Below are 26,712 nucleotides of genomic sequence, written 5' to 3'. Positions count from 1 at the left end.
CGCAAGATCAGAAAAAAATTAATTAAATTGTTCTCGTTTGTATTATATTATTATATTATTATACATCATATTTTTTACCTTGACAGAATAATTATTATTAGAGATTTTTTAATGATCTGTTGAAAAAAACAATATTGAATAAGTTCAAAATTCATTCATTCAATATAGTAATAGTAATAATATTTGAAAAAAAGATAATAGAAAAATGTTTAATTTGAGAAAAAAGTTAAATTTTAATAGAAAAATCTGTATAATCATAGATATTAAAATACTATATGATTTAATCGACAATAAACATTATTAAGATTAATTTTGAATCTTAAATTAAAATAAATTAATATGTAATTTAATTATATGTAATTATAACATTCAGAAACATTCAAAAATATTTTAATTAAATAAAATCCGAGTTTATCTTATATTATTCTTTCATTTTTTCATTCTTTCATTCTTTTATTCTTTCTTAAATTTCATAAACTTTTTCTATTTGTATCAGAATTAAACAAACATAAAATAAATATGAAAATCCATGAATGTCCACAATATTCTGTATGTACTAATCTGTCAAAATATTCTGTCGAAAAATCAAAAAAAAAAATTCATTCAAGACTTACGTCATTTATGGTCGACAGGATTCGAACTGCGTCGATCGAATGCACGATCTTTTAGACTCTTCATGTTTCCATTGTCGAGATCCTGAGTGTCATCACGATGAGAAAAGGACGAAGCGTTTCACCGATTCAACTCACGTATTGATACCGTTAAGATCAAATTTTATATTTAAACCTTGTTTCGATCCGCTTCCTCAAAGGACTTTATTTTCAGAGTGATTCTGTTTGCGCACCAATTTCGTGATCACTGCACATCAACACACTGCTGGCTCCTTCGACGTTCGTTTCCTCTCTCTTCGTATTTATTTATATTCACGAATGAAAATGGAAAAACAGATTAATTTTTAAAAAATAATGAAAGCTTAAACAAAAATGCATTTTTTCGTTCAAATTCAATCATTTTTTGTCTTAAAAATTTGTCTATTCGATTATGTATGCATGGACATGAAACAAAAATAAAAGTCATATACTGAAAAACCGAAAGAAACATGCGTCATGCGCGAAGATTCGCAGCTGACTGCTCTCTTATAGCTCGTTATGCCGCACAGGTAGCTGTCGATTTTACGAGCGTTCGAGGACTCGTCGGTAAACAAAACGCGGACGATTGAAATGAAAGAGGTTATAAAGTGAAAATCGATCGAGGCTTATTGGTATTAAGTCGTGGTATGAGAGAGTTGAGATTTTTTGTTTTACAGTTATTCGCATTAATATTCAAACAGGACAGTGTCAGTGAATTTGTTAATTTATAATATTTAAATATTTTATTATGTTATATAGAAATGTGAATTGTTCGTTAAATGGATTATCAATAGCTTTTTTATTCGATAATTTTATGAAAAATAAGTATTTTGTTTATATAATTCGTATTATTAAAAATAATATATTTTCAATTCTTTGTGTTTTTGTAAACTACAATAAATAGTTTTCATATTTTCATAGTTCGTAACAAGTGTTGAGGTTAGCATTAAATTAAATCAGTGAATATCATTAAAAAAAAAAAATTAAAAAATTACCAAACAATTAAATTTTTTACATATCTTAAAATAATAAAATTCGAATAATAAAATTAATGATAACAACTTAATTTAATATTATACTATTATAATTATTCATGTATAATCCGTAAGAAAACCTATAGAAAAACCTAAAATAAGATAAATTCACTGTAACAAGACCAAAACCTGTCTCATTTTATCGTCATTCCGAATAATATTTAGCGGCGACTATGAAACAGCCTCTTCCTGATACTAAAATAAATCCCGCGAATTCTATAAGGCAATAAAGCGTTTATCTTTCAAGTTTTTTATTAACCGTTTTCATCGACCGGTATCCTGAAACTGGAAACACGAAATCGATTTCTGTAGACGAGGACGGAAAGATCGAATTTGTTCGTATCTCTATCTACCAAACAGTTATCCATCTAACATATACGCACACACTCTCGTTAAAATAAAACATCAAGTTAAGTGAAAAAAATAATATTATAATATTATAACTCGACAAATCACATGATTCTTTTTCTTCGGTTTTTCAGCGTTTTTTCCCGCGGAAAGTAGTGGTCTCGTGGTTGGTATCTGGCACAAGTGCACTGTACCCCATGCACGTACGGAAGACGTGCACTTTCGCTGTCGATCCAATACCACCGATATATTCTCGATCTCCGCGAATAGTGTCCTTACGCGATATAAAGATATCCTTTGACACGACCAATCTGTTCTTCCTTGTTCTCCTTCGACTCTTCCTTTCACAAGAGGAAGATCTTTTACTACTAGAATTGAATTGAAAAAAAATAGAACGAAAAAGAATAGTCGATGAAAAAAATTTCGGAAGAATTGGGAGTTGTCAGACGTTTCCTTCTCCTTTTGTACGGGATTTTTTCGCGGTGCTCGAATCCACGGGCATCTCTTTCCGTCGACGACACCGTTTTTCGTTAATTCGCCCCGTTAGAATACGGGTAACGGATAACGGTCGCGTGGTCGGAAATCGCCAAGACCCGAGAGATCCCGCTTCTCGAAAGACCGTCTCGAGGACCGACGATCGAAACGGAGAGGAAAGGCCGGCCAGAGAGAGCGCGCACACCGCGGATTGGAAATTAATGCGAATGCGCGAGCGGACTCGGTCTAACTGCGGTAGACGATACCCGACGACGTTGGTAGCAAAAGTGGAAGGTGGGGAAACGACCCAGGGACTGGGGACTACTCGCCACTGGTGGCGATTGTGATTGTTAGCGCACGGTTATTCGGTGTGTGCACGAATGTGTCGAGACCAGAGGAGAAGGTTGCTCTCCTCGCCTCGATTCGGTACGTCACTGGCCGACCTGCCTCTTTTCAAAATCGGGAAAGTCGTCGAGAGGGGCTGTCCTTCTCCGTACCTGAGCATACCCCTTTCGATGATATCGATGATATTGATGGAGATCGGCGGTACTCTTAACGATCATGCTCCATCAGCTTGACGCCTCTGTCCTGGGTTGCTTTGCAACTTGCAAGTTTATTTCCTCTTCCTAACCTATAATTCGTTGGATAAATTTTTTTTTTGTTGATTAATTTTCTGTTGATTATGTTGGATTAATTAAAAAAAAAGAAAAAAATTGTACGTATATATATGGAGAAAGTACTTAAATATATGTAAGATCGTCGATGATAGTGAACATTTATATCTACTTTGAGTTCCAACGGTGATTTACGATTCATGATTGAAGATGTTTCTTCGCAAGAACGAATGTTTGTCGGTTTTAATATTCATGGTGTTACGCAAATTTACAAACTGATTGGCAGACCGTTACGAGAACGAAGATTCGTCCACGAATTTTCTTTTCGGTGATCCATTCAAAACGCTAACGCCGTCGCGTGTAAAAATTTCTAGATAAATTAGCATTCGATCGCTGATTTGAAAGCTGCATTTTTGAAAATTGAATAATGTTTAAAAATTCGTAGAATAAATTGATCTTGTTGGCGAAGGTGATTCATGAATATATTATTATAATAATATGAGTTTTTAATCGATGGATTGGCAGTATTTATACAACAATAATCCTCAATATTTTCTCGTATTTGCAAAACAATAATCCTCAATATTGACTTGTGTTTCCCAAATATTTTCCTCTTAAAAATAAAAATAAAAATGTAATTGTTTTCAAGCTTTAAATATTTATAGAATTCGTTGAATTACCGAATCATTTTTCATTCCCACGTTACATTTCCAAGCAGATTCTCCCGCATGAGAATTGGCCAGACTAGATTACCTCTTGTTCTCCAAAAGGAAACGATTGCAGGAATAAGATTGCAGTCCACTTGGCCGGCGGAAGCGTGTCTACGCTTCGCGTGACTTATCCGAATCTCTAGACTAAGATTCACTCTTGTGTAGACGAATGTGTACCGCCTATTCCGCGACCCAGAACTAGAAAACTAGCTAGTTTCCACTGATCTGTAAACGAAAAGTTATTAAGAAGAGAGAATAAATAAAGGAAAAGAAAAAGAGGCGACATGTCAAAGCGAGAGACAAAGAACAAAGTAGAAGGGAAACGCTCGAGGCTCTTGATTAGAAGCGATCGTTTTCCGGTTTTCCGTTCGCGAGCCACAGCTGCCTGGCTGCCCCTGCCTTTTCCTTCCTGCTCGCTCTTTCGCTTTGCCGTTGACTCAACTCGCGAGAGGGAAAGTATTTTATACCACGCTTGGCTTGGCAAGAGAAAGGGGACACGGTTCGCTCCTAATTTCTGTTTTAACTCGGTGAACCTATATATCGTGGCCGAGAGCATGTAACTCGACGCCAGTCACATTATGTAGATTTACATTAGTGTGTGTATTCGCATATACACAAGTATTCTTAAAGGATACGTTACATTCGACGGTAAAACATGGTGGTCCAGCGTGTAAAGCGGTATTATTATCGTAATGTCTTCGAATGTGAGATACAACATTGGGAAAAGGAAAGAGAGGAAAAGAAGGCTCGCGTAGAGCGCGTGCTCGACAGTCAACTCTGTCTCGTTAGAGGTGAGACGAGGATGCAGCTTCTTGGCTAAAAGTGAAATCGTCTGTAGAACGTACTTGTATCATAGCTGTTATTATATGTTATGCCAGACATCGGATGAGGATTTGAAACCGCGATTACACCAGCTGCACACCGGAACAACAGCACGGTGCACGCGTGCGGATATCACGACTTGACGTCCACGATGAAGAAGTCACCAAGACGATAGTTAAAGGTTGTCGTCGTCCATTCGTTGAAACTGCACGCGAAAATAGTAATTATTTGTCCGTGAACGGGACTGATTCCATAGGGAAATCCGCATATTGTTTCCAGCCGGTTGGTGGGTAAACATGAGGTGCGGGTATACCTGCGTTAATTACGAAAGTGAAAGTGTGGGTCATTCACGATACACAGCTAACGGTATTTATACATATGAAATAAAAAGAAATCTTGTAGCCTCTTCTTCTTTCTGTTCCTTTTACGTAATTGATCTTGATATTGTTTCTGCGCTCTTTGATTATCCACGCACCGAGACCAACATTCTGTACGCGTGGTTTGTGTCATGTGTATCTTCTACTAGCTGTTCCTAAAAGTAACTTTTATGTAATATACCGTGTGACGTTAATTATAATGGATTATAGAAAATTAAAAAAGTATTTTAATTTTATTAATTTTTAATAACGTATTGTTTAAAGATATTTAAAAGAAAATAATTAATATAAATCAAATTAAAAACTTATATGTATTAACAGTATATGAAATTTATTTAATGAGTTTAATAAGAACAATTCTGATATATTAAAAAATTTATAAAAAAATCGTTCTTTTTCATACATTTTTAATTTCTATTATAAACACAAATGTTTAGATATTTCATTTTTTCATTTATATTTTATAAATATAAATACTTATATATATATATTATTGTAAGTATTTTTGTTCTCTATTTTTTATTTAAAAATTTGTTGAACATATATACATCTATCAATGCCTCAATTAAATTAAAAAAATTCTATTTTAGATGCTTATGAAAAATTATTTCATCATATATGATAATACTCGTCTGTGACAAATATTTTTTACAAAGTATCTATTTAAGAATCGATACAAAGTAATCATTTTTTGTTATTACCGTTATGCTTCTTTTTTCAATCTAAAAATTTTTGAAAATCTTACAAAATCAAAAATAATGATTTCACAAAAAATTTCATAATAATTTCATAAGATTGTAAGAAACAGAAATTTTATAATTTTCCAATGTCTAATTTGATGATTCATCAACTTTTCTTCTTTATCATTTTTTTCTTCAATTATTATAAAAATATTGATTTCGATTTGTAACTAAAATACCATCAATTCCAATGTTGTAGAATATCTGACGATTGATATTCTGTAATCGATCCTTATTCTATATAAAGATTTTATCTTTCACAGGTAGCAGCATCTAAAAACGTAAAATGAATAAAAAATTGGGATAATGATAAGTCACTTGAAATTAATAAAATTAATGATTCCAATTAGTTCAACTAATTTTAATATAATTTTCATATAAAATTGCATAATAAACCAAAATCAATTATTTTTAATTTGACATCAAAATATCGAAATATATCGATAAATAAATCTTTTTTAAAATATATTTTATTAAATATGATTAAATATAATTTATTAATTGGAAATATTTAAATTTTTCAAAAAAATAAAAAATTTATATCAAATAATTTATCTATTTTACCAAAATGCTGATCATTTAATTAAAAGAATAATCGTTATTGATATCGAACAATGTTTCTATGAGAGATCGAAACATAAGTAGAAGTATCGGAAAAGCGTATAAGATATGAAAAGATTAGCAATTGTTACGCAACCATCCGGTTAGACAGTACATTGCAAACAAAACAACAGTACACCTTTCACAATGCGCAGCGAAAATTATTACTTGATGTCCATGTGAACTCTGTCCAAAAACCTTGACCAATTCAGATCTTCGATTCAATTCATCTAATATACATCGAGATATTTACTTAAACGATAACTCATGCGATAATCGAATTGTTCTTCTATTCGATACCTTCAAACTCTATCAATAATCGTTTCGAGAGAATATGTAGATCTTTTTTTTTGATTAATTATCTTAATCAGTTCACTTGTTTGATATTAATTTTAGATTTCTCTTATTTATTGACCGCTTATTCTTATAAAAATAAAAATAAGTACAAATATACTTGTAATTTTTATTTATAATCAGAGATTAGATACGAGTTACTCTTATAAGGAATAATCTTAATGCGAAATCAAAAAGGAGAAGAAAAGAAATCTTTTTTATCATTATCCTATTATTAAATATAATGAATTTGTGACAATCAAGTTCTTGAATTAATTAAATTAATAATTGGTTCTTGAATTGAATTGAAGAGAAATACATGAATACATTATCAATTCTTAGATTTTTGTGATAAGAATTTTTACACAATATAATTATTATAAAAAATATCATAATATATGTATCTATTGGCATAATATATATCTATATAGTCATTTAAATTTAAAAATTTTCAATTGTTTATATTTGTAATATATATATTATTTAATTATAAAATATTTATTTTTAGTTGAATCAAATTAAAAATAAGATATATAAGAATTGACAAATTAATATAGAATTAATAACTAGAATTAATAGTTAATTATAATTTTACTTAAATAAAATTTTTAATTTATTTAGACTGAATGAATAAAAGATTAAATACTATTAAATATTGTTAAATATGTATTTTATAATAATATAACATAATAATTATATAATAATAATAAATATAAAAAATATAAATAATAATAATAAAATTGATGATAACAGAGATAATTTACAAGCGTGTAAATAAGAAAAGTATACATACCAATATTTTTTTTTTTTGATGAACTTATCTGACGCACAAATTCTATTTCTAGTTGATATATTAATCAATAATGTACACTAAAAGTACTTAAGATTTCTAATTTCAATAAATTCCATGATAATTCTAAATCAGTCTTTGATATAGTTATATAGTTAGATTTAGTTAAGATGCTAGATACGTTTATCTTTTTAATTATATTTTATATGATACATACTTATAAATTATTAATCAATTGAACTTAAGTGGTATATAAATCTCTGCAAAAATATAAAGAAAAATATAAAGAAACAAAGGTGGAATAAGAACTAAAATTCTTTAATTTGATTTTATATATTTTATTACATGTATTCATTTGTTAATAATAATTAATTAACAATAATAATAGTTGACATATATAATACAATAGGAGTAATAATTAATTAAGAAACTAATTATCTTTTCTTCCTGTGACAGCTGCCTCAATGCCTAAAGATCCTAGCAATCCTACAGAGTTTATTAATTTCACGTTTGAAATGAATGAAATCAAGAGAATAAAATATTTGTGCTTATATCATTATTATACATATGTTGGACACATACGTCACCTTCAATGCTATTAGTTACATTTCCCTCACTTTTTTTCTTTTTTTATATTTTCTTGTTGTTAATCATTAATAATTAAATAATAATGATAATTTAAATAGTTTATATATATATGTATAAACTATTTAAATACATATATATATATAAATTATATAATATATAATTATATAATTATATATATATATAAATTACATATATATATAAATGTCTCAACATTTAAGTCCTTACACAAAACCACTACTTTTGTTTTTTTAAATATTTCATATAAATTATGTAAGTAATATTTATGTTTAAAATTAAAGAACCACATAAAACCATAAATATAAAATTGTTCATAAAAATAGTTATGAAAATTATATTTATCATTTTTACTAAGTAAATCTTCTACTAACTCATAATTTATATAAAAATGACAAACTTTCGTCTATTAAACGTGCAAATTACTCATATCAAAAATCAATAAACATTTCTTTAATTATCACAAAAGTCAATATATAGTTCTAAAAGCATATACAAATATTTTAATTTATCATGCAATATGGTACTATAGATATTTTTCAACGGTAATTTAAAAATTTGATTTAATTTAATTTATATATAATATTTTTTAATAGCAATTTCATGTATCATCTTGTAATTGAAATAATTTGCACGTTCCTAATCTTTTTATGAAAAAAAAAAAAATTTTTTTTAATTATGGCATCAAATATTAGTAATGTTGCAACTTTTAAATGGAATAAAAGCGTATATATTACGTTTTGTGGTTTTTAAACTAATCAAGATAAATATTATAAAATACATAACCTCAACACAAAAACTTAAAAAAAATAGTTATTTCTCAAGTTATGCCATAAGATTCTATATGAGAAATGAAAATGTGGTTTCTCATTAGAAATGTCGAATAATTGTTTCAACAAGTTTGTTGTTATTATAATATGTATGCATTAAAGATCAACTTCAAGATAATCATAAAAGTATGATGATGGTGGATTAGTAACATCAGCTAAAATTTGAGTCGATGTCAATTCAATATTTGAATTATGCCATGCATTGGTGTCAGTTCCACCGATATCCAAACCAAGTCGTAAATTAGCTGGAGTATTGCCAATAACAAAATGTTCTTCAGTCAAAGGCAAAGCATCTTTTAATAAATGCCTACAAAATATAACAACCAAAAGTTTTATATTTATAATATCTGAACAATATAATTGTAATTAGAAAATATCATAGAGTAGTATAATAGAAAATATAATATAAGTATAATAGAAAAAATATATATCAAAATATAATAAAATAAATATAATAAAATATTATATAATTTCTTACCAAATATTTTCGTCAGCAACAATATGAACTTTTGGTACAGGGAATCCATTGAATGGAGAAGCAACTGGTAATGTATATGCTCCCATGTTTTCAAAAATTATCCAATCACCAAGATCCATTTCGTGTAATAGAACATTTTCAACAACTTGATCCAAACCATCACAGGTTGGTCCCCAAATACTTGAGGGAATCATCTTTCCACAACCTTTCTGTTAAAATGTTAAAATGTTTATTATTGACAACAATTCATCTTTTCACAATCTTAATTATTAATATTGATATATTTAATGTTAAATATCTTGCATAATTTAATATTTAATAATCTATAAAATAATATTTTTAAGTAGCATAATTTTTAATTACCTTTAGAGGTATTGGAATTACATGTTGATGATCATAAAGTAAACAATTGAAAGAGCCATAAACACCATCATTAATATAATACATATTGTGCGTAACTGTATTTGGTGAATTTTCATCACCACGTACTGAACGTTTGCTATGAATGCTGGTTGCAAGTGTAAATGCTGAGGCAACATAAAAACGGCCAGGTTCAGCAATTACATGAACAGCATCAGCTAAAATTGTCATTATAAATAAAAATAATAAATATATCTTATAAAGTAATATAAAATATTATAATAAAATAAATAAATATTATTATACTTACTATTAAAATATTCATCAAGTGCTTCATTAACAACATCAGCAATTCTATCAATACTAGAACCTTTATTTCCAGGATAACCACCTCCAATATCTAACAAATATGGTTTAAAACCAAGATCTGTTGCTAAATCAAATAATATCTTAGAATGACGTATAGCTCGATAAAATACTGGTGGATCTTGACAACCAGATCCAACATGAAAACTAATACCAATGACATTGAGTCCTAATACACGTGAAAGACGCAAAAGATTTGGTGCTTCGAATATAGGATCACAACCAAATTTCATACCTAATTGACACTGAGCAACTTCAGCATCACAACGAATTCTAATAACAACCTAAAATAAAAAAAAATTAAATTAAATTTATAACTTAATCATAATTGAATTAAGTTTATAATTATATAGAAAAATATAACGAAAAATGAAACATTTCCTATTACCTTAGCAGTTGGATGAAGTTTTTTAATCTTATGTAATTCGCTTTCATTATCTGCTGTCATAACATCGACACCAACAACAGCAGAATGACGGATGTGTGACGCCGGTTTAGCTGGATTGGCGAAGATAATTCTTGACGGGTCTACTCCAACACTTAGTACTTTGTTAATCTCAGACTATAAATAACAATGAATAGAAATGTAAATTAGACTATTTACTTGGTATATCTATTATCAATAATACCAAAGACAAAATATTAGATTACTTACTTTGGATGCACAATCGAAACCAATACCAAGAGCAGCCAATACTTCAATTACAATTAAATTATCATTACATTTTACAGCTGAAATTTTATAATGAATTAATTAATTTCTATAATTAATTGAAATTTATAGTAGAAAATGAAACATATAATATTTAATAAGTATCTTACCGTAATAAGGACTGACGCGTGGCATTTTTTCCTTCCATATTTGATGTTTACGTACGACATCTCCAATATCAAGCACATAAAAAGCTTCTTCTTGCAATCCACTCAATGCAATATCTTTGATGACGGTCGTAACATTTGACGCACTGTCCAAGACATGAATACGTTCGTCCAGATTTGTTACCTTCATATTATTTATTTTATTGTTTTTAAGTTTTTGAAAGATACTCTGTAGGCGCTAGGCAGCAAACTAAAATTAAAAACATATTACATTATAAAATATTTTATTATTTATTCATAATATATTACATGATACATACGAGGCAGCTGTCAATGAGAATTGGGTGAGTCGTGAGGAGGCGGGTTAAGACAAAATCACTATGGGGGTGCTAGCAAAGCCACGGGGGCTCTGCGTTCAGGGCCAACTTCCAGTTGCCGCAGTTATCTACGCACCCACCAATAGACTGGCCTACCAGTCTATTGCAGATAGAACCCTGTAACAAATAAATTATATATTATAATATATATATTATATTATATATTAATATTTTATCCTTTTATACTATATTTTAAATAAAATAAAACAATTATAAATATATAAATTTAAAAAACATTTCTGATTTTTTCATTAAAAAAATTCTTATAATTTAACATAAACATAAATGTACATAAAAATTATAAAAATTAATCAATCAATTAATTATTAAAATATAATGATAATGTTATAATAATTATAATAATACTACAATATTATAATAATTTTCTTTTAAAAAAATTTCTAAATCAATTCATTAATAATTAAATATAATTTTTAATTGAAATTCTTGGATTAAAGCTAAATTTCAAAAAAATGCTCTATTAATTCATTTGTCTTTATTAATTCATTTCATATAACATAAAAAATTATATTTTTGTAATTATATTTATTATTTATATAGATTTGTCTATGATATAAATTTTGAAAGTAATATAGTAATATAAATAAAAATAAATGAATATAAGTAAAAATGAATGTTCTAAAACACATTTTAAATATAAAACTACATTTATATTCTTAGAGAAATAATATACAATATGCAAACATATATATATATATATATAATTAAATCTGTACCTATCAATACATATAGTAGCACATGTCATATATTTTCTTGCACTCCCAAAATTATCTTATCAAATTTTATCAGTATTAATTAAATGAATTTTTTACCAGACTTCGAAGATATGAAATTAAACCTGATCATATTAAAATAAAATATTTTTATAAATTCTATATTAACTTCTATAAATTTTTAAATAATACATTAAATTTTATTTGAATATATTTTTTATAGAACTCTTAAATATAACATTTTTTGAACCAGTAAATTTATTAGTCTAAAATGATATAATTATCTTAATAAATAAATATAACTTTTTTTTTAGAAAAGAGATTATACACTTACCTGACTTTTAAAAGTAATTCTCGTAGCTTTTATAAAACTTTATAACAATAAAATTACAGAATCAAAATTTGGAAAACTTTTATATCTTTATAAAATAACTATTTTTGTAATAATTTTAAAAAAAACAATAATAAAAAATAAATCTATTATGCTTTTTTTTCTTGTGATAGCTCAAAATGTGGTCAATGTAACAAGTACTACAAACAATCAAGAGCACAAGAAAATACTGAACCTGAACTAACTATTTGAACCACTATTTATACGAGAAAGATAAGTACTATCAGGCAGCCTTTGCGTGGTACTAACTCTACTTCATGGAACAAAGCTTATCTGACGGCCAAGGAATACATGGTTTACACAGTTCCAATTGAATATGGAGGGGTAATACATAAGCCATTTAAAGATCAAGTCTTCATTGGGGGGCATAGAAATATTATATTTAATCTATGTGCTATGCTGTTGAAAATTATAGATTACAATCATTCATTACAATCACTTGACATTTAGTTGATAATATCTTTGTAATATATTCATAATTAAAATACAGGTGCGTATTATATCATTATTAGTACTTATAGTATTTCTAATTGAGCAAACATTTTTTTTTATTAAAATATGAGTGAATATAAAAGAAATTATCAATTTTATATAACAAAATTTGTTTAAAATTTATATAAATTTTAAAAAATACAACTTGACTATGTTAAATATACGTTAAATATTAATTATATTAAAAATTATAAAATAATTAATTTCAATAAAATATTTAATAACATTCAGTTTTTAAAATAATTTAATTAATTAAAATAATCAATTATAGAAAATCAAAACAATTTAATATATTTCATTTAAAAAAAATATATTAAAAACGTAACATATTGTCTATTTTATTTGAAATAAAAATATGATATTATTTATTATGTATTATTATGTATTATTATTAAGAAATTCAATTTAAAAAAAATGTTAATCCAATAATACTTACAATCACTGTTGAATAAAAAATTCTTTTGATTGATAAAGTAAAATTTTTAAATAAAATTGTTACATTTCAGTATAATTTTACTAGCTTATGCAGGAAATATCAGGCCGACTTAGGTAGTAGTAACTTTAAAATAACATAGCATCGAAATACAAACTGCTCCGCAAACATAATGTTAGCAAGTAACAAGATAATACAATGTTTGCAAAATAAGTTTTATTATTGTGTGGTAATATTTATTACATTAAATAAATAATTTGGATTCAAATCAATTAATTTTAGAAAAGAGAAAAGAATAACGAAATATAAGAAAATAAATAATGGAAAAATTACAACGGAAAATTGACGAAACAATTATACATAATAAGGAAATATTCTACGAAAATAATTAAAAAAAAATCATCATCTATCATTATAATAATATTTAATCTGTTATTAAACATATTGCATGACAAGAAGCTTGTACAAACTTTACAAAGACCACGTTGTGACTCATCGATAACTAAATTTTTCACGTGACAGCATGCAAGATGTAAGTACTTGGGAAGACGATGTCAAATATGCATTAATATACGTACCTTATCAAATGATCGCCACCCTGCGGGTCGGCACTCGGTTTTTGACGGAATGATGGAAGTTTTCGGTGACTGGATCTCAAAAATCAGTCAAATCGATCGATGAAAGTTGAAGCTTCGTTCGTGTTGTGACCAGTGCCTGTCGGATTCTCTCGCGACCGATTCCCCGTTAAAAATATCGAAAAAGAACATTCGTTTGTTCAATCGTAACTGCTTAAGAGTTACGAGAGAACATTAATACGCCTGTCGATTAACTCGTAATTCGTATTTAATTTCGTAAATCTCGGAAAAACCTGGTGGAACCGCAGTACTTCCTCCCACGGACACACCACCGAGCAAGAGCTCCCGGAAAGGTTCGTAAAAGCATCCAATGCAAAGCATATTCGATTTCATAACTCGAACTTCGAGTTTTTCTTTCGATTATTACAATCGACTAAGATTTAAATATTCCGAATAAAACTTAAAAAATTTAAAACATATAATTAAAATTTCATTAAAATTTTTTACAATTTTATAATTATTGAAATTTCTTAAAATTATTAAAATTATAAAAAATTATAAAAATTTTTTTAATATAATTAAAATATTTTTTTTTAAAAAGAAAATTTTATATTTATATCGTTGGATTTGAAATTTAATTAAAAAATACAAATAAATTATTAAAATACAAACTATTTGATATATATAGATAATATATAGATAAATATATAGATAAAAATAGGAAAATTTAAAATAACTTTCAATTCTTAATTTTTTTTTAATATTCCTTTTTTAATATTATTAAAAAATGATTCAAAAAAAAATATAAAATTATATTGAAATTGATATGAATTTCGGTAATTATTTTATATAAATTCTGTAATTAATTTATTTAATAATAATTTTTAATTATAAATAACAAAATAACATTTGGAATAACTTTATTGAAATATATATTCAAACATTATATGTTTTTGTAACATAAATATAAATTATATTCCTGCAGAACAATTTCCATTTATGGAAAAACATTGGAATTAAAATTTGAAATATAGGTTTATAACATTAACTAATTATTTTAATCATTATAATCCATAGTATATTTTCTATCCTCTTCTTTTACAGATTTTATTATTTCTTCTATTAACCTATTACATTACAAAGGTTATGTATGTTATAATTATAATAAAAATAAAATATATAATATATTTAAAATATTTTAGATAATAAAATTGTTAATAATAAAAAAACTTATTAAAAACATATATTTTATTATATATTCTTACTTTCTTTGTTTAATGTTTCATGGGTTGCAGAATAAGACCTGACAATTGTTTTTATTAATGCTATACAACTAAAAAAATTAATTTTATTAAAATTAATTTTATTAAATTACATATAAAAAATATATATAGAATTAAAATAATACCTAAATATAGCAATTAATCCAGCTGGCATTAATTTACCACTATTATAATAACGATAACCCATAAGCCCACCAAGAACAGAAGTTGCTGCTATAGAAAGTCCAATATTTGTAGGATCTTGAGAAGTTTGATAAGCTCCGTAGCCCAAAACAGATCCAAAGATAAGTCCAGCACCCAAAGAAGGAATTGATTCTTTAAAAAATGAAATAATTTTGTTTCTTATTATAAAAATTTTTTAATTATCTTTAAATTAATAATTGTAAAATAAAGAAACAAATATATAAAGCAATTAATTAAAAACTATATAAATAATTTTATAAATATTAATATTCTTAATATGTACAAAGCAAAATAATATTTAATAATATAGATATAAACTTACGCGCTTTTACATAACCCATTATACCACCAGCCGCTACTGTAGCAGCATACATATATCCAAGTACATCAACAGGCATATTGTTTGATTATAATTTTATTATCAAGAAATTTTTTTGAAATATGCTTTATTACTTAAATAATAAATGATAGCACTAATAAATTACAAATGCTAAAAGAATGTATTCATTTTTTGCATATCACAAATATAATCGTGATATATTCATTTTATAGAGTGGTTTATCTATTTACTTTTATAGCGATTATTGCGCTCTCTATTGTACTTAAGTACGAAATAGTTTTATATATATATATATATATATACAATATAGATACAATACAAATATAGATACACATATATATATATTCACTATTAATATATACATAACTATTATACTGTACTATATATATATATATATATATATATATATATATATATATATATATATATCATTAATCGTATTGCTTAATTTAATTTATTTTTAATTTTAATTTATTCTTTTATTCTTAAATGCGACTAATAAAATTATTAATATTTTATGAAAATATTTTTATATTAGAATTAATTTAAATTTAATTTATTTAGATAACTAATTGCTAATCTTTTTCTTTGTTAAAAATTAAATATTAAATACTATATATATATAGTATATATTGAATGTGCAAATTCAATGTGCAATATACAAAATGTATTTAGATGAAAATTTTTAATAAACTTTTTAATTTTTAATAAAACTTTTTTAATAATTTTTAGTAAAAAAGAAATATATAATATGAAAAAGTATAACTTTTGAAAAATTATTACATAAAATTAATAAATTATTGTAGATTTTTCTGAAAAATTAATTTTTATTAAAAAAAATTAAATAAAATAAATATAAAAAAAAATTTATCAATAATATATGAAAATATATATATATTTAATTGCGTAATCATATTTAAAACTTAAATCTAATGGAGTTTTATTTATATATAACCATATAAGCAACCGTACAAAGAAATATGTATGTGTTTCTGATAATTGTTTATAATTATGTAATCTAGAAAATTAATGATATGATCATATCTATATTACTATATAATTATCTGCGTTTTTTTGGGCTAATAGCCTAAAGACATTTTGTACTTATTGAATATAGAAATGAATGAATTAAATATTGCAATAAATATAGTACAAGTTCAGAGAGTTACAGCTATGTATGTACACACATTTTTTTATGTTTGAATTTTATTGATATTATCTTTAGATTGAAAATTGCCTAGTCAGCCACGTCATCTACGATTAAATTCATCGCAACCAAGTGATTGTCGACTACAATCTATGTCATTAGTTTTCGTAATAGTTAGTCATCTGCAACGTGTTTGCTAACATTCTTTACATTTTATTCCATACTATGTTATCACAAAACTTTCTAGTTCGAACCGGAAATATACTTAATTTAAATGAAGCAAAAACAAAAGCAAGTCAAAATCCTACAGATGAGGTCAGTTTTCAAATTTTCAATGACAAAATTTGTAAATTAAATTTCATTTATGCCAATATTGAAATCATAATTCTGGAGGTTATGTTTCTTATAAAATTGAAAATCTTAAAATATTCATAAAAAACTATGATTTATTTTTATTTTTCAGCTAATTGAAACACTAAAAATTGTACTTCGAGACAATGAAGGCACTGGTGAAAATCCAATTATTGTATGATCACTATTTATTAATTTTTCAAAATTTCTAAGAAAGATATATTATAAAACTTATTTATTTTCAGATTGAAGGTATAGAAGATAATGCTTTGAAAGATATCAATAGAGAAGATGTTAAGATAACTGTAAAAGTATTTATTTCATCACCTGATGTAAACTTATTAAAAGAAGCTATAGATCAAGGTATAATATATTATTAATTATATGTATCTATATAATTATATTATATTATTTTTTTTTCAGTTTGTAATTCCTTAAATATAAATGCAATTGAATCTTTAGTAATTGCTTATTCAGGAAAGGAAAATTCAGAAGATATATTATCATCACTAAAACATTTATGGACTGGAGTAGAAGAATATGTGAAAATTGGCAAACTATCAAGTGTTGGTCTTAGTGATGTCAACACAAATGAATTTATTGATTTATTTCAATGGGCAAATGTAAAATTATATTTGTTTTTTAATGTATTTTATTATATCTATTTTATATTATTTTTATTAAAACAGGTAAAGCCAAATATTGTACAAATTAGTTTAGCTACATGTTGTATTGTACCACCAGCATTGCAAACATTCACTAAAGAAAATGATGTACAATTGTTAACACATAATGATCCTGGACGTAAGTATATTTGTATATAATAACAATAAAATAAGTAATGCATAATCCTATAATTTATTCATTACAGAAATTTTACCTCAAGAAGATTTAAATGGAATATTCAATGCTAATACAAATGTATATTGGGTTACAAGGTATCAAATTCATTTAAAATGTCGTGGTATTTTATCTTCAAAAGGTTATCTAATATATGTTAATAAACAAACAACATAATATTATATTTTTAATAATATGAAAAATAATTCAAACAATAATAGAATTTACAATGATATTATATTAAATCTTAGTTTATTATATACACACATTTGTGTTCCACTCATTATTGTACATGTAAAGAGATCTTATATTTACAATATATATCAAGATTGTTAATCTAATCCACAAATTTTTGTAAGCGTTAATAAACCATGCTTATGTATTATATCAGATTTATCTATTCATATTTATAGAAATAAATATATAGTTTAGCATAATTAATGTATTTTATAATATTCCTCTATTTAATTTATTTTAATAAATTTTTAATAATTTTCTAACATTTTTAATTGTTTAAAATTTTATTATAACGTATAAATATATATATAGAATTTTAGACATAAGTTTTCCAATAGCTAAAAATAAAAGCAAAAAACGGCTTGAAGATTATAAATAGCGTTAGACATGCGTAACATTTGAAAGTAAAATGTTTTTTGAATAAAAATATTAACTTTCATATGTTTAAAAAAAAATAATATACGATATTTAATTTAAAAAATAAAAAATAAATTTTCAAATATTCTTCGTTCGTTAATCATTAATATGTATCAAATACATAAATTATAAATATTGATTATATTTAATTTTTATATTTATTTTAATCGTATATATAAAAAAAATCTTAATTATCAAATTATATAAAATTCAAAATCAAATATTTTTTAAAATTAAAATACAAACTTTCAATAATATTTTATTTGTTTCATATAATAAATGAATATTTCAATTGAAAAATATTTATATTACAGAAACACTATTATTAAAATTAATTAACAAAAAATTTTAAAATAATTAACAAAAAAGTATAATAAATATAATCAATAAAAATACAAAAATAGATAAATAAGAATTGTCTTTATTTTAAATCTTTTTTTAATCACGTTCAGAACCATTGCTAGCAGTAGCCGATCGGGAGTCCACTAGGCAGTGAGGACACAAGAAATCCTTCGTTTTATATGTGTGTCCCACCTTCGTCGTCGTAGCCGCCACCGCCACTGCCGCCGCCGCCGCCGCCGCCGCGGTCGTCGTCGTCGCAGGCCAGCTCGATATATGCGGGCCGATTTTTCGTTTTGCCACCAGCTTGCTGCTGCTTTGGATCTTTCCCTTTCCTGCGCGTTCTGTTACTCTGCTCCCGCTCTGTGGACCCTTTTGCGTTGAGCCGCACCGCGTGGCACACACGGGGACAACGAAACGATGGGATGGGACGGGATGGGACTTCGGAGGACCGAGGATAGCGTAAACGTTTCTCTCTGCTCCCTCAGTTCTTTCTCTCACTCTCTTTTCCTTTTCCTCCTTTCTCCTTTTTCACAGCACACACACCTTTCTGCGTTCATCATTCTGCCTTCTTTATTCCGCACACAGCCTATTGCCTCTACTCGAACACATTCGACACTCATTCTTTTTCTCTCTCTCTCTTGCTATTCTTCCTTCTACCCTTCTCTTTTCTCTGTTCGTCGCTTTCGGGATCGGTCTCTTTTCAATGCTTTCCCGTTCCTTCTGGTCACTGTAAAGCGGGCGGAGTATGCGAACGCCGCGATACTATGTTATGCCTGCGGACCGCGGGTCTGACATACTTTGTATGTTAATGCCACATAATGTCGTTTTTGTTCCTCTTTTCAACATTTATTTGTTCGGGTCTTCGGAGCTTTAGCAAGGGCGTGCACGAACCATAGTTCGTACCGCGCCTCAATCGTTTAGTTATTTCGTGATCAGACTTAACCTATTCGCTCTTTTTCTTCCCGTATATAAGATCCTTACATCATCGATGTATGCTTATCGAAATTAATCCGGAAATTATTACACTTCAAACTGATTGATGTTTCTTGGCAGCATTGATAACAACAATAATATAATAATACATTCACGTGTTCCGATTTAAATATAGAAATAGTCTTCTTGATAGTAAATTAAAAATTAATTCCCTTATCAGTTATTTTTGTGTTATCAGTCTTCAATTGTTATCTATTTCAAGTTTTTCTTTTGGAATTTCCAACGTACGGATTTCTTGAGATATGATTCTTTTTTTTCTCTTCAAATAAAAACACATCAAACTAAATTATATCTATTTTGTGATCCAAAGGATCAACATATCACAAGATCACAATCGTACAAAGGCTAATGCAACATTTCATCGTTACATAATTGTGCAATTTATGTAAAATACCATATCTAATTTCAATTTTAATTTAACTTTCTGATAATCATTGATACTAATTTTACCAATTTCAATAAACTGATTAATTTACTTTTCTACGAGTGTTATATATCTTTCATATATAATTGTTATATTGTTATTTCATATAGAATTGTTACTCTTATTTCATTTAAATTAGATATATTTGAACAACAGAAAGAAACAAACAAAGAAATCCAAATCAATTTCAATAATTTAATTTTATATCAAAAAGTGTATGTCACAAGTTAAAGAATAAATATATCAATTTTACATATCACTATATCTATTAAATGTTAAATCAAATGAAATTAATATAATATTATGCAAATTTTCTGGCAATAAAAAATATAATCTTTTTTATATTGTAAGTAATGCTTCTATATTGATGAAAAAGATTATCATAAATTTCTCGTTCGACAAATTAGCCGATGATGGCGGGCTCAACGATTACCGACTAGCTACATGCTGCATGTAATATAGACTTGTTGGAACGCGATCTCGCGTTGACAGGTGATGCAGTCGCGGTATTGCCTCTCGCATCGAGCGCATCTCTCGGTGTTCGTGAGCAAAGTGCCTCGCCGTTGATGTTTCGCTAGCACACGCTTGGCCACAGTTAAGAGAAAGAGGAAGAGAAAAAGAAACGAACGACAAAAGGAGCGAGCGAAAGGGTAAAGAAGCGAAGTACCGGCGGAGCAACACAGAAGCGGCAGAGGGAACGGCAGTAGTGAGTAAACGCAAAAGCGCCCTCGCTCGCTCCCGCGCGATGCAAAGACGGGGTATAAATAAGCGGCTGTCGTTTGCGGAAGCAGAAAACGGGCAAAAGGACAGAAATAAAGAAGAAGTCGCAAAAGAAAGGGAGGCAGTGACAGAGAGAGGAATAAATAAGCCGGGCCGAGGAGAGCGAGAGGACAGGCAAAAGTAGGAGCTGGAGCAGTAGCAACGGCCAGAAGCAGCCAGCAACGGTTCCACTGTTGATTCCTTCTTGCCGCTTGGACGACCAACTACGTCCCGATCTACTACTTTTGCGGTGTACGACCGTCCTCGCATTGAAAACTTTTCAGCGTGTCCTGCCTCCTCTACGAACGCGGCAGGTGTACTTCTGTCTCGTTATCCGGAAGGTCTCTTCCTCCTCGACAGCGACGCGTTCGAGTAGAAGTCGTAGATCACTTCGAGGATGTTTCGAATGGATTTTAAAGGACAAGTGATTTTGTCGTGGGAGGAACGGGACGGGAGATCCATTTAACGATCTTTGTAACGTTAATGAATGTATTAGGGCGGTAAATGAAAGAGTGTCGGAGAAAGAGGAGTTGCACACTGAATAGTGATTCTGCGCATGCTTGCGAACATATATGCATATATATTAAGTTAGGTTAGGAAAAATAAAAGATGAAATGACAATTATGCATGAATCTTGTAAGTATTTTCTACAAGTATTTTTTATCTAATAGACGAAAAAAAGTTTTTTCCGGTGTATTTCTAGAAATCCAGTCTTAGTGCTCGAATTTGCTGGTATCGTAGCAGGTTATCCATGGCCGGATCTAGATACTATTCATGCTAAGCCGCATATCTGCATACGCATCGAGACACTTTTCGAAAGCACGTTACGCAGCCGTGGCACCACGTGCATACGAGAGGAAACCTGCATCCCCATGTGTATAGCGGATAGAGTGGCGCTTATATGTATACATACACTTATATATGCACATATACACACATGCATATTTCCTGTGTGGTGGCTGTGAAACAGAACACAACAGAACAGAGAACAGAACGGAACGGAACAGAGCAGAGCGGAACCGAATGAAATGGAACAGAAGCGAACGCAGTAGAGAAGCGCAGGCTGACTGCACGGCCGCAGCATGTTTATTGGCGCATCTTGGAGTCTTAAATCTTTATGTTGTCTCCTCGACGGGGTCTGCTATCTCCCTGTCCCATTGGCGGGATGGGAGGAGAAGGGAGAATCAGCACAACCACGGAAGGGATGAGAGAAACGAGAACAAAGAGGGAATGAGTCGCTGTGAGCATAGGGAAGCGAGATGCTGGAATGGATGAGTAACAAAAAGAAACGAAAAGAGACTAGAGAAAGAACGAGAGGGAAGGAAATCGGGAGAGATATATCTCTCGACTTGCGGTCGCGAAATCGAGTCAAGAGTCGGACAACCAACGACCAAGACGCATCCACTGCATTACGCACACAGAAGCCGCGATCTTAACGTGCCTCTAGAAATGGTCGTTTGCAGTTGTACAGGGAAAACCCACGTGGTAAAGGTACCGGGCAAGAATTATTAATGGCCGTAGGTGTTACGAGCGTGAAGATTGCCGCTTTTAGCCAGATGTGATAGAAATTGCATCATATAAAATTGACTTAATGTTAGTCTCTATATTTTTACACATTATTTATTATAAATATATATATAGATATTTCAGCGTTAGTACCTACAATCTAATTATTAAAATGTGGTAAATTATTGATTAAATTAAAAAAGCTAACTTTGTGAAAGAAATAAAAAGAATAAAATTATTAAAATAAATTAAATTATTAATCATATAATTATTATATGATATAAAAACTATTGCAGGACTATTATAAATTGAAAGAAATTATTAATAATTGATAAAAGAAAATGGTTAACATTTTTTATTTATTTCCTTAATTAAAAAAGGAAATAGAATATATTATACCAATAATTATTCTTAGACGTGATAATGATCATGCAATTATATGAAATATAATCAAGTATAAAATCAATATACTACGCCGATCTTATGAATAATAAAAATTTACCGTTACATAATCAAGTAGTGATATTACAAAAAAGAATATTTTAAATTTATATTGATAATAATTATTCATTTTATGATGATTATTGAATTTATAATGATCTAATAATAAAATTAAAGCGAAGTTCGAAAAAAAGATATGTAAATAATAACTTGTTGCAATTGAAAATGTATTATCAACTTGAAAGCAGTAATTACATAAATTTGTATTAGGTTAATTTTAATGATCATTTTTTATACAATACAATTACAAAAAAATACATTAATTTATATCGATAATTTCTACCAATAACAAGAAATACATTAATTGTAGAATTCTTGAAAAATACATATTAATAGTAAAATTAAAATATTAATAGTAATAATTAATGGCAACAAGATAAATTGTGATGAGATTACATTTATTTTATTTTTAGATGACAATTAAAATCAGATCAGAATTGACCAGAATTTTCTTGTACTAAAAAATTATTTTTAAATGTTATTGAAATAAATAATTTATGAAAAAAATAGAAATACATAATAATTGATATTTATAATAATACAAAATATAAATTATGATCAATAAGTTTTTGAATTATTGCAATAAGAAAAATATCAAGTAGAAAAACACTCTTTCAATAAGGGATGTTTCTAATGAAATTAATTCTCACATAATGCGCAAGCACGCATGAATACACATATTTATTGTCTATGCCTATCCTTGGTATATATGTACGTAGAGAAACGTAGGCGTGAAGGTACTTTTTGAACACAACTGCTGACATAACAGTGGGTAAGAAACCAACAACATAGAGTGTTATCAGCAGTGTCGAAGGCGGTGGTTTTATAGCTGATACGTGCCATTTATCGGTCTATGCTACGTTTAGTTAATTAAACGGCAGTGCAAACACATACTGCCAGTGCCAAGTAAACATACACATTACAATCAAACGCGAAACAATTACAGAAAATCGGAAAAAAGAATAAGAAAAGAAAGAGCAGCTCGTGATACGTTACGTGTTCGTTGCGTGTTGAATGGCGCTATGAATATCCATATGTGTTAGAATTTCTCTTTAATTTGCAAGAGGTGGCGCCACTGCAACATAATCGCGATAACAGATCGAAATTAATTTGAGAATTTACCTTCCTCTCCAGTTCTCTAGTACATTTTATTGATTTCATGCGCTTTAAGCAAATATATTTGATAAAAAAAATAATCTTTATAATTGGCATTGTTATCAAATATTTTGTTATTATTAGTTGTTGCTATTTTTTATAATATAAAAAAAAATAATTAATGATGCGTATTATTGAAACAATATCGAAATTTAAAACATTAACATACTTTAACAGAAGATGAATATATTAAAAAACAATTAGTATAATATGTTAAGATCTCATATAAATCGAAGAGATCGTCCAAAATGATCGGAAAAGTATAGAACAAAACGAAGGATGATGTAGCCAGGAAGAAATTCCTGATATATCAGACTATGTGCGCGGTAGACTTTGACGATCCCTTAAGTGAAATATCATCGACAATCATTCACGTGAGATCTTTATCGGCTGGTAACGTGATCTCTGACCCTACCAAACTCGGGAGCAGTTTTATGCGAGCTCCCGCGGCGCGTGAATATACACCCAGTGGGTGCTGTTGCCTCGTCGAGGAAGAAGATCTGGTGAGATCGCTGGAAGATCGAAGCAGGAATGTAACGCGGTCCGTGGGCTTTGGGATGGTTGGAATCACAGAAAAGTATTCGGTCGGGTTCGCGTGGAAGCCACGGCATGGCGTTCTGTACGCAGGAATGCGACTGCCAATAAATAAGCTTCGGCATTTCGCGCGGGATTCGCGCGTCTTATCGAGCCACTCGGGCGCTGCTGAGGATGGGCTACTTCCGATCTAATCGATCGAATCGATACTTCTTATCTGTGTACAACTGTTGGAGTAAAGAGCTCTTTCATCGGGGAAAAGAAATCTAATCCTTTAGAAATTATGCGAAAACGTTCGTTGGTGTACAAACTTGAGCGTGAGCGCGAATAAATTAATGACGTATCGTAAAGAAAGTTGTGTTACAACATTTTGTATAGAGATATTCACATTTTAAGAGGAAAGATATTATATATATTTTAAATTTAATTTAGATTTTTAAATTTAATTCGTATAGAAAATAAAGTAAATAAATTGGTAATAAATATTAAATATTTGAAATGTAATTCGAATAACTATATTGTTCATTGTGAACTATTGAATAAATAAGAACCGAAATATTCTTTCAGAAATTCTGTAATGAATAAAAGTAATACAGTAGTATATTATACAAATATAATGTAAGTAATACTTAAAAATTTAATTATTATTGAATTATTATACATAAATTAATATGTATGAGACGAAAATATATATGAAGAATATATGATACATGAGGGAATAATTTATTTACAGAATAAATAGAAACTATTTTATAAAAAATGGAAAACTTTTATAAAAAATGGAAAAATAAAAAAACAGGAAATCACTCTAAAAATAGGAAGAATATAATATACAAAATAGTATAAAATAATATATAGAAATAATAAAATCATATAACAAATCATTAAAAAATGCATAAATTTGTTAGTAATATTTTATATCTAATAAAATAGAGAAATATAAAGAAATATAAGAAAAATATTACAAACAAAAGTGTCAGGATTATAAGAATACAATCTACTTTAATTAAATTTATCTTAATTATCACACATTATATTCATGATTTTTTTTAATTTTTACCAAAATATTTTACAGTCATTTTTTTAAACATTATACAATTAGAATGATAATAAGATTTTTCAACTTAAATTTTTTTCATTTTATTTAATTTTTCGCTAAAAATATGAACAGGAATATTTAAAATCAGGATTACAATGGTTCTTTCTTTTTTTTTTCAGATAGGAAACGAACCGACGTTTCTGGAAAGACACCGGCACATTTCGAAAGATGATAATTACGCTTTTACGGTACACGGCCAAATCTACATTGTGTCTACGAGGCGAGTCCTCTCGCGGCAAGACATAGGAAATCGCGCAATACTTTTAGGCTCCCCGGTACACATTGCGAAAAAGTGAAATGTGTTGTACCATTGCGTTTCCATTGTTGTGTTATGGAAGAGACGTAAAACAGGGCAAGGTTGAATCTCTGATTACTTGAAAGACTTCTACATTGTACAAACCAGCCCCGAATTTTCTAAAATCTAAATATCCTAATCTCTTTACGTATCTTTATATTTTAAACTCAGAAAAAAAATTTTTGAAGTCGATTTTTTACAAATTTCAACTGAGAATTATATTAAAATATTTAATAATAAAACATTGGATAAAACTGACTTTGATTAATTGATTATTTCCAGTAATAGAAATTCACTAATTGTATTTTCCTGGTGTTTTTTAATACAAATAGTAAAAAATTAAAAAAAGGTATGTATATTTTCTCTAAGCTAATACA

General features: G+C 28.0%; 4 protein-coding genes and 3 long non-coding RNA genes across 20 annotated transcripts in view; 2 read left to right on the top strand and 5 right to left on the bottom strand.

Moving 5' to 3' along the window:
- Window positions 1-2,796, bottom strand: part of LOC107994824 (A disintegrin and metalloproteinase with thrombospondin motifs like) — a 65,081-nt gene extending 62,285 nt beyond the window's left edge. Inside the window, exons 1-2 of one of the 10 annotated variants that reach the window (XM_062078812.1) lie at window positions 2,291-2,796; window positions 615-905 (exon numbers count right to left, since the gene is read on the bottom strand). The gene's annotated coding sequence lies outside the window, so the exon portion shown is untranslated. Of the gene's footprint in view, window positions 1-614; window positions 973-2,119 lie in introns of all 10 variants that reach the window. The other 9 variants (XM_062078894.1, XM_062078882.1, XM_062078878.1 and 6 more) reach the window with 9 other exon arrangements.
- Window positions 2,797-5,033: 2,237 nt separating this feature from the next.
- LOC133666632 (uncharacterized) lies at window positions 5,034-6,871 on the bottom strand. The gene is made up of 3 exons (XR_009831031.1): window positions 6,488-6,871; window positions 5,928-6,021; window positions 5,034-5,163 (listed from the first exon to the last, which is right to left on the bottom strand). It is a non-coding gene; the product is annotated as an uncharacterized LOC133666632 (long non-coding RNA).
- Window positions 6,872-7,785: 914 nt separating this feature from the next.
- LOC107994826 (ornithine decarboxylase) lies at window positions 7,786-14,298 on the bottom strand. Of its 3 annotated transcripts, none has more exons than XM_017051916.3 (9): window positions 13,933-14,298; window positions 11,248-11,421; window positions 10,931-11,177; window positions 10,764-10,840; window positions 10,497-10,670; window positions 10,053-10,392; window positions 9,746-9,960; window positions 9,383-9,591; window positions 7,786-9,211 (listed from the first exon to the last, which is right to left on the bottom strand). In XM_017051916.3, the coding sequence occupies exons 3-9, from the start codon at window positions 11,115-11,117 to the stop codon at window positions 9,001-9,003; spliced, it is 1,413 nt and encodes a 470-aa protein (XP_016907405.1). In that variant the 5' UTR covers window positions 11,118-11,177; window positions 11,248-11,421; window positions 13,933-14,298; the 3' UTR covers window positions 7,786-9,000. The 3 variants fall into 3 exon arrangements, with proteins under 3 accessions (XP_016907405.1, XP_061934941.1, XP_016907406.1); XM_062078957.1 differs by lacking the exon at window positions 13,933-14,298 and adding an exon at window positions 13,358-13,382; XM_017051917.3 differs by lacking the exon at window positions 13,933-14,298 and adding an exon at window positions 12,373-12,605.
- LOC107994827 (glutamate--cysteine ligase regulatory subunit) lies at window positions 13,586-18,510 on the top strand. 2 transcript variants are annotated; one of them, XM_017051920.3, is made up of 6 exons: window positions 13,586-13,886; window positions 17,346-17,408; window positions 17,479-17,596; window positions 17,657-17,856; window positions 17,923-18,037; window positions 18,105-18,510. In XM_017051920.3, exons 1-6 carry the CDS (start codon window positions 13,878-13,880, stop codon window positions 18,248-18,250), a joined length of 651 nt encoding a protein of 216 aa, XP_016907409.1. In that variant the 5' UTR covers window positions 13,586-13,877; the 3' UTR covers window positions 18,251-18,510. The 2 variants fall into 2 exon arrangements, with proteins under 2 accessions (XP_016907409.1, XP_016907407.1); XM_017051918.2 differs by lacking the exon at window positions 13,586-13,886 and adding an exon at window positions 16,811-17,197.
- LOC133666628 (transmembrane protein 14C) lies at window positions 14,833-16,005 on the bottom strand. Of its 2 annotated transcripts, XM_062078974.1 has the most exons (4): window positions 15,718-16,005; window positions 15,338-15,527; window positions 15,195-15,262; window positions 14,833-15,056 (listed from the first exon to the last, which is right to left on the bottom strand). In XM_062078974.1, the coding sequence occupies exons 1-4, from the start codon at window positions 15,791-15,793 to the stop codon at window positions 15,052-15,054; spliced, it is 339 nt and encodes a 112-aa protein (XP_061934958.1). In that variant the 5' UTR covers window positions 15,794-16,005; the 3' UTR covers window positions 14,833-15,051. The 2 variants fall into 2 exon arrangements, with proteins under 2 accessions (XP_061934958.1, XP_061934954.1); XM_062078970.1 differs by having other exon boundaries at window positions 14,833-15,262.
- On the bottom strand, window positions 18,298-25,071 carry LOC133666634 (uncharacterized). Its single transcript, XR_009831039.1, has 2 exons — window positions 24,823-25,071; window positions 18,298-24,327 (listed from the first exon to the last, which is right to left on the bottom strand). It is a non-coding gene; the product is annotated as an uncharacterized LOC133666634 (long non-coding RNA).
- A 518-nt stretch (window positions 25,072-25,589) lies between these two features.
- Window positions 25,590-26,593, top strand: LOC133666631 (uncharacterized). Its single transcript, XR_009831030.1, has 2 exons — window positions 25,590-25,844; window positions 26,160-26,593. It is a non-coding gene; the product is annotated as an uncharacterized LOC133666631 (long non-coding RNA).
- The last annotated feature ends 119 nt before the right edge of the window (window positions 26,594-26,712 follow it).

This window comes from Apis cerana, linkage group LG1 (genome assembly GCF_029169275.1).
Source record: "Apis cerana isolate GH-2021 linkage group LG1, AcerK_1.0, whole genome shotgun sequence".
In the NCBI taxonomy this organism is placed as follows: domain Eukaryota; kingdom Metazoa; phylum Arthropoda; class Insecta; order Hymenoptera; family Apidae; genus Apis; species Apis cerana.
The sequence above is the reverse complement of the archived record's forward strand: the minus strand, read 5'-3'. Positions and strand labels throughout refer to the sequence as shown.